Consider the following 14,454-nt stretch of genomic DNA (forward strand, 5'->3'; position numbering starts at 1 on the left):
GGCTGGATCCACAGGAGCTCATGGTGAACGGGTTCGAGCTTCTACTGAGATGTATGAGCATGAAACAGAAGGAGGTTCTCTCAACAAACAGTCTTTGCTCAGACAATGACTTCAGTTCATGGTCATGCACAAAGACACACATAGAAAACACACAAACACACATATATACATATATACACAAATGCATCTTACCTCTGCTTTAGCTGGAGAAAAGCAGTGAAAGAATCGTCCTATCAACTAGATCATCAGTAAGAGGGGAAGAAGAGAAGAGCGGCTGATCTAACCGAACGTCACGCACACGTTCATGCTTCAGCTGTGTCTGCTGTTATTCTGATTAACCACTACATGAGATGATAGATGATATGAAACATCATCTGTGTGTGAATATTGGCAGAAGAGCTTCACGACTGCGGCCACATTCACAGAATCCAGTTAAACCAGCAATAGTATAACAACAGACATATTATAAGATCAACATAAGATGCAACTTTAAGATGAATCTTCTAAAGCATTCATTAATCTTAGTTCAAGTTAAGTATATTATTATTTACTTAACCTCGGCTAATATGAATCAGCTAATGTAAACAAACATACTGTAACAAATCTACTGCACATTGATAGATAATATTAGTTAATGCATGAACTAATGAGAGCTTATTGTAAAGTGTTACCAAAATATATTGATTATTAACTACTGAAGATTTAAAAAAAGTGACTGATGCGACACATTCTGCCAATATTCAGAAATGATTCTTGAATTCCTAGACTTCCTTCCCAACTATATTGACTATTTGGTCACATCTTTGCTATAAAAACCCATCCAAACGCTCTGTCATGTGTGTGTTTGTCTCGATCTCGACTGAGGCCCAGTACGACCGGCCCGAAGCAGAATCAGATTCATTCTGACAGTGAGCTGAACATCTGACAGATCGACCAGAAACAATGACAACGAATAACACTGAACACTGATTATTAATGTGTCACTGGTCAGTGAGAGGGTTTGAAAGGCGTCAGGTCTGTGTGTGTGAGAATACAGACACACATTTACATGCAAGACATTATTACTCAGTCACTTAAAGAATAGAAAAGACTTATATATCAGAGATATTAAAGGAATAGTTCAACAAAAAATTGAAATCAGCTGAAAATGTGCTCAGTTCATGAGTGTGTGTCTTCATCAGGTTTAGAGAAATGCAGCACTGCATCAGTGTCTCATCAGTGGATGCTCTGCAGTGAATGGGTGCCGTCAGAATGAGAGTCAAACACATAGAGTCTATAATCATAATCACACTTCCTCCAGTGAAGAAGTGCATCTGCTGTTGTCTCTCACAGATTAGTTTAGATCTGTTTAAACGCTGCTGGATCTGTGCAGATTTCTCTCCTGATTCAGACCAGAACACTTTTTCACTGGAGGAAGTGTTATTCTGGATTATAGACTCTATGTGTTTGAGTTAAAATCATCTTAATGCTGGATGTGTTTCAGGTTTTGTCTTCTCCAGATGTTCACTGATGGACTGGAGTGCTGTGGATTATTGGGATGTTTTTATCAGACTCTCATTCTGACGGCACCCATTCATGCTACATTTCTACAAACCTGATGAAGAAACAAACTCCTCCTGATCTCAGATGAACTGAGGGTGAACACATTTTCAGCAAATGTTCATTTGTGGGTGAACTGTTCCTTTAAGCCTCACCGTGTGCAGACGGCTGTGTCCGAACACACGTGTTTCTGTGATTAGACTCAATCATGATCATCATGCCATGAACTGAGCTCCATTACGACACATAATGAAACGCTCATGCAGTGTGTATGTGTGTGTGTGTGTGTGTGTTTCAAGTGTACCTTTGCATGATGAAGGTCGACTCCATACATAGACAGTTTCTTCACATTCTCCAGAAAATGCATTTCAGCTTCAGCCGGCGTCATTCCTCTGAGAAACAAACACACACCGCATCAGGAAATCATTCACATGAAACTTCCTAAAGCTGACCACTGAATCAGAGTGAAACCACAGGAGGAGCTTCACTTGTAGTTCTTGTGCAGGTCCATGATTTTCTCCTCCATCTCTTTGGTCTGATGAGGCGCGAAACGAAACTCGCTGACGTAGTCGGAGCTGTACTCGTCTGGGTCATAATCGCCCAGCTCCGACTGAACCGTATACGATCCCAGAACCGTGTGTGTGGCGAACGAACACGGCAAACGACCCGAGACGATATCATCCCGCAGCTGTAAACACAGGTAATATCTGAAACACACACACACACACACACACACACACACACTTCAGTTCAATTAACCAGAAGAACATTTTTATTCTCACTTAAAAGTATAGTTTAAAGAATTATACAAATAAATAAACACATTTGAATTTTAAAAGACTAAAATATATTAAAAATGCAAATATATTTATATTAGCTATATATTTTCCCGATATATTTTTCACATTTTTCTTTTTTTAATAAAAGCATTCAGATGTGTCCTGGATGGAGATGTTTGTGTGCGAGGGATGGAGTCTGACCTGGTGATGTCTTCAGAAAGCAGCGCCGGCTCAGGAGGATAAAACTTCACGCTGAAGGAGAAATTCCAGGCGACGCCTGAAACACAAAACAATCCCAAACACAGTCAGTCGCTCGGACGGAGAACACGCGGATCGGACAGATGTTTATTCCCAGAGCGTCTCACCTCTGATCTGCTTCTTCATGTCTTTGGCAGGATCCAGCCAGTTCTGAAACGAAGCGTTCAGATGAGTCACGACTCACTGAATCAGTGTTCACTGGATCTAAATGAACCGAACTGTACCTTCTGATTCTCCACATCACGGAATGTGACACCAAAGTAATCTTTCTCCAGAAGATTGAGATGCTCGCAGACTTTGTCGAACAGAACCTGACCTTTATCACGCTTCTGCAGAAAGACACAAACTCAACATCATAAACAGCTGTACACAATCTGAGATGAGATGAACATTCAGGTTTATTTGTTCTGAAGCTGTTAAAGATGGAAGAACTGATGAGCCGTTTGTTCTCTTCAAATCTGGTGTAACTGGAGCTGCTGCTGTTTTCTGGTAGAAGCTAAGATTAAACTCCATCTGTGTGCTCTCATCTCTCTAATGACAGACGCTCTCGAGACCATTCCCATGATGCACTCTGACTGCAGAATAAACACCCATCAACACACAAGCCTGAGAAACACAGACGGGTTTCATGAAGACTCCAGCCTTTTTCTGTTTCTAAATCTGTTGGCAGTCGTCTGGATTCTCTAATTAAATATGCACTAATGGACATATATTTCCAGCACAGAAATCTGAAGATGGGATAAAGTCAAGATCATTTTCAGAATCTGGTTTTGCTGAAGGTTTTTCCAGAGGGGATTTTTTCTGGATTTCTCTTTTTATCACTCATAAATCGGAAAATACTGTCAACAGACAAAAAACAAACAAAAAAATAAACACAATTTCACCATGTTTTTAGGAGTTAAATGTTTATAAATCAGTGTGAATATGAAAAAACATTAAAACATATTCAGAATATAGAGAGGAATAAAACTGTAAAGCTTGCTGTATATAAAAGAAAAATAATAATTTACAGATGCGAATGGATAAACAATAAAATAAACACTTAAATGTGTGTTTTGGATGTTTTCTTTCCACTAGTCTGAAATACATGAAAGTATGTTTTGGCTGTACTGACTCGCCTTAAAGAGAAATTAAGAAAGGCATTTCTTTTCAGACAGAAAGTGAAAAACCCTCCATGTGATGCAACAGAGAGTCAATATCAGAGAGACTCGCTCAGGTTCAGGAGAAGGTGTGTCTGGTGCAGGTGCTGTAAGATGGAGCAGACTCACCTCCACCACACAGGTGTAGTCAGAGCCGTCCAGAAGAGCCACCTTCACCTGCATGTTCCTGGGTTTCCGGCTGATTTTGACTGGAGATCGGGTCAGTTTACTGGAGGAGGACCAGTGTGACGTGCCGTCGTCCTCAGCTCCAGCGCCCTGACACACACACACACACACACACACACACACACAATCACTGATAATCTCTTTGTTAGGAGGACAATATTTGACTGAGATACAACTGTCTGTAAATCTCTCTCTGTACCTGCTCTTTCCTCACAGGTGTGCTGTGGGCGGCGGCTGGAGGGAGCTGGTTATCGAGGGGCGGGGCTGAATGGGGCGGAGCCGCACTGGCCCCCTGCTGCTCTGATTGGCTCTCTGGTTCTGTCGTCATTTCAAATCAAACTGTGATCAGAGCAGAAACAAACACACGTGAAAACCTGCAGCACTAATGGCTTATAGGCAAAGAATGACATAATCACAACAAACAAACAAACGACAGCTTCAGCTGAACCATTCCTTCTCCAGCTGACCTTTGACCTTGAGGTCAAACTATGAACTATACTTTGTGTAAATATGAACGTGAGAGTAAAACAAACAGAATCCTGATCAGATCAGATGCAGGACTCTGCTTCTGCACATGTTTTGAATGACATGAGAGATGGAGAAGAAGTTGAGCTTTTATTTATTTATTTCACAAAAAGGGACAGTGTACATTAATCAACATTCATAAATGAAAATGCACCCAGATTAGCCTGAAGGCTAGTTTTCATTGCTAGTCACTTTGCTAAAAATACACAAGAAACTGCTCAACAAACACATCTGCATCATATGAACGGGTCTTGATCCAGATCCAGAGAGAGATCAAACGAGAGAGAGTGAAAGAATCCCATCAGATGAGGAAGATGAAAGCTCTTCATCACATCAAACAGAGCTAACAGGAAGCCAGCCACTGCGTTTCCTGTCCTTTATTAGAATGCCTCTTTCATTTCTGTAGAGGAGGACAAATATAGAGTCTGCTGCTGAGGGACTCTAGTGTGTGTGTGTGTGTGTGTGTGTGTGTGTGTTTGTTTGTGTGTGTGTGTGTGTGTGTGTGTGTGACTGTGTAAGTGTGTGTGTGTGTGTTTGTATGTGTGTGTGAGTAGTGTGTGTGTGTGTGTGTGTGTGTGTGTGTTTGTGTGTGTGTGTGTGTGTGACTGTGTAAGTAAATCATGTCAGCTCCCCCCCCCATTTGAGGACTGTCCCCCCTTAAAAATATAATTAAAAACCATGTTTTAAAGTTTAGAAACATTTTGAGTCCTACCTCACTTGCCTCATAGTGGTTTGTGGTTTTATACACTGCCTGCTCTCCCCCTTAACCTCTCTCTCCTTCTCTCACACACACACACACACACACACACACACTCACACACACCCTAACCTATTACAACATTACACAGTGAAACCTGCACAGAAATGCATTAAAAACACAATATGTTGTATATCTGTGTAGTATTACTACAAAACATAGTAACCCATGGTACATATGACACATCCTGATGACTGTAGCAGAACACTGTAGTTTTGTGTGGTTTCTGGTCTGAGGATCTGGTTTAGGTCTGGTCTGTGAGTCCTTGAGACGTTCAGCTCTGTGTCTTTGTTTCTCTGCAGAGGACACGCCGACGGCTCTCAGCCAATCAGCTGCTCTGATACAGCCGTGTGACATTAAGAGCTTCCTGCACATCAGTACACAGCTGAGAGCGACAAACATCCACTTATGATCACACACACACACACACACACACACACACACACACACACACACACACACACACACACTGAACTCTCATTCCTCTCTGATCCAGAGCTAAAGAAGCAGAATACAAAGAGCCAATCACACACAAGAAATCAACCCCCCCGCTGCATTATTCATGAGCCCAGTGGCTCCGCCCACAGCTAACAATCAGTGAGTGACACTGACACAGCTGACACCAAAACACTTGGCTTATTACTGTTCTGATATTAAAACAAAGAAAATGAATGGCTTTTGGACACAATCTTGTAACTAATCAAAACACAAGAATCTGTTGAAACCAGTCCAACACATTAATATGAAATATTCCACTTAAATTCTCAAAAGAAAAATGTCAATTTTTCATTGTCTCTATGTTTTTATATAGGTTTAGCACAATTCTTATTACTGTTATGGAGTATGTAAATGTTATTAAGTTCAATATTTATAGATTATAGCATTATTTGTTGCACTGATTTTAATTAATGCATTTTTTTTTTATCATTGTATTACAGTAATGAGAGCATTATATATTGAAGCCCCGTCCGTTTCAGCCATGTAATAATAAACAAATAAATAAATACATAAATAAATGAAAGGTAGTTGTAACATTTAGCTCACAAACCTGACTTTCTCACAATGTTGTTTTTTCTGTCATGGAATGAAAAAAAGAAAAAAGGTAATTGCAACTAATTTTGACTCTTGTGGAGTTTATATCTTGCAAAAAGTAAAACTGTGAAATAAAAAGTCAAAATGACCTTTCTTATTTGTTATTCTGTGGTGGAAATGGACTTCCATAATAATAATGTGAATGATCACTGAGAATAACAATGTAATAATCTAAAGTACATAAAATGTCTAGATGCATTACAGTAATGAGTATAAGATTTGTCCTTTTTTGCAATCAAAGTAATGTAGTTGTAATAAAAGTAATGAAAACAGGATCAATTTTCCTTATGACAAATGTAATTGATTATTTTGAGGTGCAGTATGTGACATAATTCACCATAATATACCATATAATGGCTTTTTGCTCCCACAGATGTTTCTCAGTACAAAGCATTAAGAAATGAACAATAACAGAGTGAACGAGCGCAGCAAGAACAATCATATAATCTAGGCCAGCTTTCAATCCCTGAGCGAATTAAAGTCAGAAATAGAAGCGGTGCTTCAGTCTGATCTCACGAGATGCTGCTAGATAAAGGCCAGATAAACACTCGAACAGTGTCAGTGCATGACTGTGATGATGAACGGTTCGAGCGAATCAGGATCAGAATCAGGATCAGGATCAGGATCAGAATCAAGATCAGAATCAGGATCAGGATCAGGATCAGAAGCAGGATCAGGATCAGGATCAGGATCAGGATCAGGATCAGGATCAGAACCAGAATCAGAATCAGAATCAGAATCAGAAGCAGGATCAGGATCAAGATCAGGATCAGGATCAAGATCAGGATCAGGATCAGGATCAGGATCAGGATCAGGATCAGGATCAGGATCAGAACCAGGATCAGGATCAGAATCAGGATCAGGATCAGGACCAGGATCAGAATCAGAATCAGAATCAGAATCAGAATCAGGACCAGGATCAGAATCAGAATCAGAATCAGAATCAGAATCAGGATCAGGATCAGGATCAGAATCAGAATCAGAATGAGGATCAGAATCAGGACCAGGATCAGAATCAGAATCAGAACCAGGATCAGAATCAGGATAAGAATCAGGATCAGAATCAGAATCAGGATCAGAATCAGAATCAGAATGAGGATCAGAATCAGAATCAGGATCAGGATCAGAATCAGAATCAGAATGAGGATCAGAATCAGAATCAGAATCAGGATCAGGATCAGGATCAGGATCAGAATCAGGATCAGTGAGTCACAGTGAAGCTGCTGCTGTCCATGGTGCTGAAACACATCAAACCTCTGACCCACATCCAACTGATCATCAGCTAAACAAATCAAAGCAGATTTATGCTTCCATGTTTATGGAGAGGAGAACAGCTAAAGGTCAAGAGATTCATAAAGTCATACTGCAGATCTCAGAGTGCTAATGTTAATCACATGACCTTCATTTCTGCAGCGTCAGGATTCACGTCACACACGTGCTCATAGAGCTCCATAAGCAGCATTTCTGCATACGTGAGATGTTCCTGAAGCATTTCAACACAATATCAGCTGGACAACAGAGACTATACAGTGTCCTCAAGACCTGCACTGCCTTGCATCACTATTAATAACCAGAGGAGACGTCTCATTAAAACTGGTGCAGAAAGAAATTTACACTAGTACAAAAAACATTGAACTTGAGCAGAAAAACTGGAGTAGTATGAGTTTCTTGTCAAATGTACTGCAGTAATCTGTTGTGTTTACAGTGGAGCTGCTTTCATGCCATTTTCACACCCTGCATATCAATAAAGTATTCATGAACATCAAACATGAATATTTATCAGAACTCCTCTTGCCAAAATATGCAAGTTTATATATAGAAAGATATATTCTATTGATTTCTTTTTTTATTGCAAGTATGAACAATTAACTCCAACAATTAAAGACAACACTGGATGACATTATGAATTTAGGAAGACAAATAAAATATGTTTTTTTTAGAGGTAGTTAAAGTCACAAAGAAAATAATGTCATTTTGGAAATGTTTACATTTATGAATATAATATTTTCCCAATTAAAGAAATACATTTCATAAATACTCTATGTTATGCTGACAATGAGAGAAAAAAAAGACAAAATATATCACACATAGTTAAATCAATGTATACATTGGATTTTGAAGAAAATAATTTTGACACACCAGACCAAATTTTTAACAAGGGTGCATTTGAAAAAAGGATGATCAATAGACTCAATCCTGAAATTAAAGAAATCACAATACAAATGAGCATTACCAAATTTGGATGTAATCTCATATATTATGCAAAATCTTTAAATGTATTTATTCTACTTTGTTGGGGACACAACATTTATAAGGTAAGAGCAATGCTCTTTCCAGTTAATCTTATCTTTTAAAGAACCCCACCCCTCCAACCCAGCCATCAACCAGAAAACTCTCTTTTTATACTGACTTCAAACGATAGAACAAGAGAACAAGACCATTTAGCTTTAACAATTGTAAGAAAAAAACTGGGAATTGTATTTAAACATGAAATCACAGTCAGAATAAATATTCCCTTGTGGATCTAGTATATCACAAAATGAATGAACAGCTTTCTCATGCCAATTCTGACAATTTCTGTTATTTCTCCTCTCGCCTCAACACGGCCAGTGACGTCACGCAGGCAGTCCGCGTGCACGCGCAGGCCACACCCACCGCATTGCAGAAGCACAAAAACGGAACCGGCACCGTTACCGACGAACTTCAGAAGCGCCACGAATCACACACTGCCGCATTAATAAAACATACAACCATAAAGACAGTGTGACAGTTCTGATGGGTTCGTGAACGCGACACTGCGCGCGCCCGTGTGTGTCAGGATGACTGTCAATAAAATTACATGCAACTACAACTGTTCTGCTTCCATAGCAGCTGTTGCTGACACACACACACACACACACACGCGCGCACTTTCCTGTCATTGCTTCCGAACACACAAACTGAAGCTGAATAACAACTGATTACCGGCTCTGATGCTGCTGCTGCTCCCGGTGCACGGAGACAGACTGACTGCACACACACTCCTGTACTGCGCTTCACACACACACACACACGCGCACAAATACTACATATATGCAGATGCACTAAAGCCTGAATAAGGTGTGTGTGTGTGTGTGTGTGTGAGAGAGAGAGAGAGAGAGAGAAACTCACCGTGTGCTCTGCTCTGGTCTCTAGCACCGGTCGGTGTGTGTGTGTGTGTGTGTGTGTGTGTGTGTGTCTGTGATCAGAGCAGTGCAGCACACACGGGGTTAAACTAACACGCTGACTCATCACTAATATCTATAGCTCGCTGAGATTATCACACACACACACACACACACACACACACACAGATTTTTTCTACTTTTGATGATGATGATGATGATACACATGATACACACTTCACCATCAAACAGAGCAGAAGAAAATTAGAGCACTGAAATAATATAACACATGGAAATACAATCTTGTTTTTCACCTTATAAATATTGAAGTAGTGTTGTCTTGTTTAACTCTTTGAAGTCAGGTCAGTGTTTCAGATTAGGGATGAAATGTGTTTGTAATGTGCTGATAGTTAGAGCCGCGGATGAGGAAGTGTGTCTCTGTGGAGATCTGACTCGTTTCTCAATGTGCATTAGTGGAGGGTATGAATCTCTCTCTCTCTCTCTGTCAGTCTGTCAGTCTGTGTCTCTCGCTCACACTCTTCTGTAGTACACTGGGCTCTCTCTCACTAACCGCTCGTTATATCAGCCAACACTTAACGACCAGAAGCTCAGATATTTCTTTTGAAAGAAATTAACACTTTTATTAATCCGGGACGCATTCATATATCAAAAACATTTCTAATCTTATAAAATATTTCTATAAATGCTGTTCTTTTGAACTTTCTGTTCATCTGTGAATCCTGAAAAATAAAAAGCATCACGGTTTCCACAAAACTATAAACACTTTAAACACTGACCGTCACAGCACTCTCCAGTATTGTGAAGTCTTTAATGCAGTGGTTCTGGAGAAGATGCTCATTAAATAGATTTTCTCTTCAGTTAAACGCAGCCGGCTCTTTTGTCTTCCTTCTGTCTGTGTGTGTTAGCTGTTTCAGAAGCTCTTGAGTTTGAGACGCTCCAGAGAGCAGCCGAGCAGCAAATGAGTTTCCTCTCACACACCACAATCACGCTCTGGTTTTCTGAAGATAATTAGTGTATAAATATGTATTAATGAAGCTGAAGCTCTGAACCGGAGCCAAGCAGAGTGATGAGTGACTGACAGCTGACCTCAACTCAAGTGTGTTAACACTCGTCTGTCTGGAGAGAGAGAGAGAGAGAGAGAGAGAGAGAGAGAGAGAGAGAGTGTGTGTGTGTGTGTGAGAGAGAGAGAGAGAGAGTGTGTGTGTGTGTGTGAGAGAGAGAGAGAGAGAGAGAGAGTGTGTGTGTGTGTGAGAGAGAGAAGGGGAGAGAGAGTGTGTGTGTGTGTGTGTGTGTGTGAGAGAGAGAGAGAGAGAGAGAGAGTGTGTATGTGTGTGTGTGTGTGTGTGTGTGTGTGTGTGAGAGAGAGTGTGTGTGCGTGTGCATGTGTGTGTGTGTGTGTGTGTGTGTGTGGGTGCATCACTGATTTGATGACTCATTAGTCTTTTTGTGACAGGTATCAATCTTGCTGCTCGTAAGATTATTTATGTTATTTAAAGAGCTTCTCTTCATGTTCAGTGTGTTATTAATGAGAGCCTCCTCACTGAGTGTGATGTGTGATGACACACACACACACACACACACACACACACACACACACTTCACGGCTCTGACTGTAATTGAACACTCACAACCGAACCGCTAAACACCAGCGAGACCATGAGAGCAGTCAGACACGTGCAGGTCTTACAAAACTTTAATATATTAAAACCAAAATATTTTGTCACCAAGGCAACATTCTTGTTTTGTATAGTTTAAGTAGTAAAATTGGTCAAATTTAAAAGTAAATAAAAATGAATAAAATATAAATTAACACAAAGAGCTAAAACACAACAAACTTGTTCAAATTATACCAAAGATAAAAAACTAAGAAAAAATCTAAAAGAACATTAAAATATATTTAACAAAAAAGTTTTTAATTTTGTTTGTTTTTTCAGGTGCCAAGGCAACATTTCTAATTGATTCTGAGTTGAAGTATTACAATTGCTCAAATTAAAACAGAAATTTAAATAGGAAAAAAACATTAAAAAAATAAATAAAAACTGCAACAAACTAAAAACTAATATTATATATATATAATAATGTTGAAACACTTTCACTCTTGAGGTGCTAATTTAACATTTCAAATTTTTACCTATTATTACTTACACTGAAAATACTAAAATATTTAAATTGTTTTTTGTGAACAGAACATAAAAAATAAAAAATAAAGACTAAACCTTTAACCTCTTAACTGTAAATAAATCCTAATCATTACAAACTATATTTAGGGTCTAAGACTCTTAAATAAATATTTTACCACAGTTGTTTTGTTGTTGTTACAAATTATGTAGGAACAGTAATAGATAAACTTATGATGAGTGCACCTCAATGATGAGTGCTCGTTATTTCAGTCTGACTTCAATCACGTTCTTATATTATATTATGTGCTGAATCAGGAACAGACACAAACTCATGAGCACTGAAATCACAGTCACTCCTGCTGGACGAAACTCAGATTCATGTATAATTTATGAAATAAAGGCATCCAGAAGCTTCCATTCATCAGCATAATGGAGCTCTGGATGGTCTGAGTTATAACAGGAGATCAATACTGATCATCTGGCTCTGTGCAGAGCTTGTGTTCCTGGCACCGGAGTGGAAGACCAGAGAAACACGAAGTCATGAGACGACAGACAGACGGACGGACGGACGGACGGATGGAGAGAGAGAGAGAGAGAGAGAGAGAGAGAGAGAGGGGGACGGGGGATTGTGCGGTAATCTCTCAAGCGCTCGTGGACTTTAATCCAGAGCAGATCAGCAGATTAACAGGTTCAGATCAGGACACACAGATGTTTACTCCACATTTCTTCTGAACGCCTGGCCCAGCTAACAGGAAACCTCCTCTAACGTATGTTCAACGTTATCTAAAGGTTAAGACAGAACATTCTCCAAGTAATCTTTATGCAACATTCTTATAACTTTAGTAATATTTGATGTAATGTTGAAAGAAAGTGTTCTGAGATCAGCATTCTCTGAAAACACAGTGGAACGTTCTAGCAAACGTTTTTGTAACGTATTTTGCCTGAAAAGGTTAGTTTAGCGCTTTAAGAAACATTTGTGTAACATGTGTATAACATTATAATGATGGCAAGAAAACTAAAACACATTGTAACATTCTTAGAATATTAAAAAGAAACATTCAAAAAGTGTTACATGGGTGGAAACGTTAGTGTAATGATCTAAGAAATGTTTTTGTTACATTTAAATAATGTGTATAATCAGAACAAGAAATGTTCGTAGACTTTATTTCTAAACAAACATTCAACTACTGTTATATTCTGGGTGAGAAACTTTTAATGTGTGTGTGAGTTAACTCAAAGGTTCTAATCACAATAAGAAAACTGGACATCACTCATAAACATTCAAATAATGTTATATTTGGAGTGAAATAAAATTAGTTTAAGAAATGCTTTTGTAAGCTCAAATAGATTTTGTAAGCATTTCAATCGCAAGGTCTCAGAAACACTTCAAAACAATGTTCCCACAACGTTCTGATAACCTACATGGTTAATCCGGGGATTTACAGACTGAGATTTCTGTAGAATTCATCTCTATATTTGAATGCAAACACAATCAGTGCATGACTTTATGTAGAATAAATCCATAAACTCACCAGATTGAGGTCCATCCAGGAGTCCATCATCATCATCATCATCATCATCATCATCATCATCACGGTCAGACGGATCAGAAGGGATTCAGAGGCCAGAGAAATACAGAAATATGATTTAAACTGTGTGTGAGTGTGTGTGTGTGTGTGTGTGTGAGAGAGAGAGAGAGAGAGAGAGACAGAGTGTGTATGTGTGTGTGAGAGCTCCAGCCTGGAATGCTGTGCGCGTTCTGGAGGCCATCTGTGGCGCCGGGAGCGCGCACAACATTCCTGTCTGGAAGGAATCTGTCATTCAATATTCTCATGCATTCAGTTTCAGATATATATAACATTAACACACACACACACACACAGTCTGCAGAACAGAGAGAATGTCTGATACAGTAGAGAATAAAACACACATAACTCACGCACTAACGCGTTATTAATGAGCTTTACAGCAGCGCGCGTTCACAAGAGAACTGTCTGAATGAAGTGAACGAGCGCGAACGATCAGAAACACAAACAACACCAAACACACTGCTGTGAACCTGAGCCCCTCTCTCTCTCTCTCTCTCTCTCTCTCTCACCTCTGCTCTCTGCACTTTGACTCGTTGAGCGCGTCCTGATGCAGTAATCCAGAGCAGATGAGGATGAGGATGAGGATGAAGACCAGACCCGTGATGAAGATGTTCAGCAGCAGCTCTGGAGCTCCGAACGCAAACGTGACCACACCCACTTATGCTAATGCGCATCTCCTCAGCGCGTCCCGATTGGCTCACTCTGCTGTCAGTCAGACTGATGCTAACATCTGCTCTACTGTGATTAAGAGATCAGACAACATTAAGCTGATGAAGAAACTACAGTACATCACTGATGATAACACTGGAAATATGATTCCAAGTAAATAAAACACCAATTCAGTCTTTTATTTTGAGAAATGTAGTAGTAATTTCTGAGTGAAAACACCCATTCTTGTCAGTGTGTGTAATAAATGGAGACACTCTAATCTTCTCTCAGTCAGATCAGTTTGGTCATAATAACTCATCATTGCAAGGTATAAGCTCATTACTGTGAGATATATGAGATAATAACTTCAAGATGTAAACTCAGTTCTGGACTGGGAGTTCATATCCCTGAATAATGCTGAATTGTAAGATAAAAAAATCAAATCAAATCACAATCACCTTTTTTTATTATTTTTAATTCTGTGTTGGAAATGGTCCTCCGTGTATATGACTTACATATAGACACAAAGGCATTAACACAGACCTGATGCTGATCTGATTCATGAAGCATGAAATCATATTCTTCAGCAATATTGATCAGACAGAAGTGGAGCGATGGCGCTCTCTAGTGGACACTTTCAGTTTAACATAATGTGCTG

The 14,454-nt window shown here is 39.4% G+C and overlaps 1 protein-coding gene and 1 pseudogene across 3 annotated transcripts in view; one reads left to right on the plus strand and one right to left on the minus strand.

Moving 5' to 3' along the window:
- The window catches only part of LOC113042662 (band 4.1-like protein 3), a 35,967-nt gene extending 26,456 nt beyond the window's left edge, over positions 1-9,511 (minus strand). For all 3 annotated transcript variants that reach the window (XM_026201663.1, XM_026201661.1, XM_026201662.1), the window contains exons 1-8: positions 9,426-9,511; positions 4,101-4,240; positions 3,845-3,991; positions 2,801-2,905; positions 2,684-2,726; positions 2,520-2,595; positions 2,028-2,246; positions 1,844-1,931 (exon numbers count right to left, since the gene is read on the minus strand). In XM_026201663.1, coding sequence (XP_026057448.1) covers positions 1,844-1,931; positions 2,028-2,246; positions 2,520-2,595; positions 2,684-2,726; positions 2,801-2,905; positions 3,845-3,991; positions 4,101-4,229 — 807 coding nt within the window. In that variant the 5' untranslated portion in view covers positions 4,230-4,240; positions 9,426-9,511. The remainder of the gene's footprint in view (positions 1-1,843; positions 1,932-2,027; positions 2,247-2,519; positions 2,596-2,683; positions 2,727-2,800; positions 2,906-3,844; positions 3,992-4,100; positions 4,241-9,425) is intronic.
- The window catches only part of LOC113042671 (receptor-type tyrosine-protein phosphatase mu-like), a 673,064-nt pseudogene that overhangs the window by 245,424 nt on the left and 413,186 nt on the right, over positions 1-14,454 (plus strand).

This window comes from Carassius auratus, chromosome 24 (genome assembly GCF_003368295.1).
Source record: "Carassius auratus strain Wakin chromosome 24, ASM336829v1, whole genome shotgun sequence".
Lineage (NCBI taxonomy): Eukaryota > Metazoa > Chordata > Actinopteri > Cypriniformes > Cyprinidae > Carassius > Carassius auratus.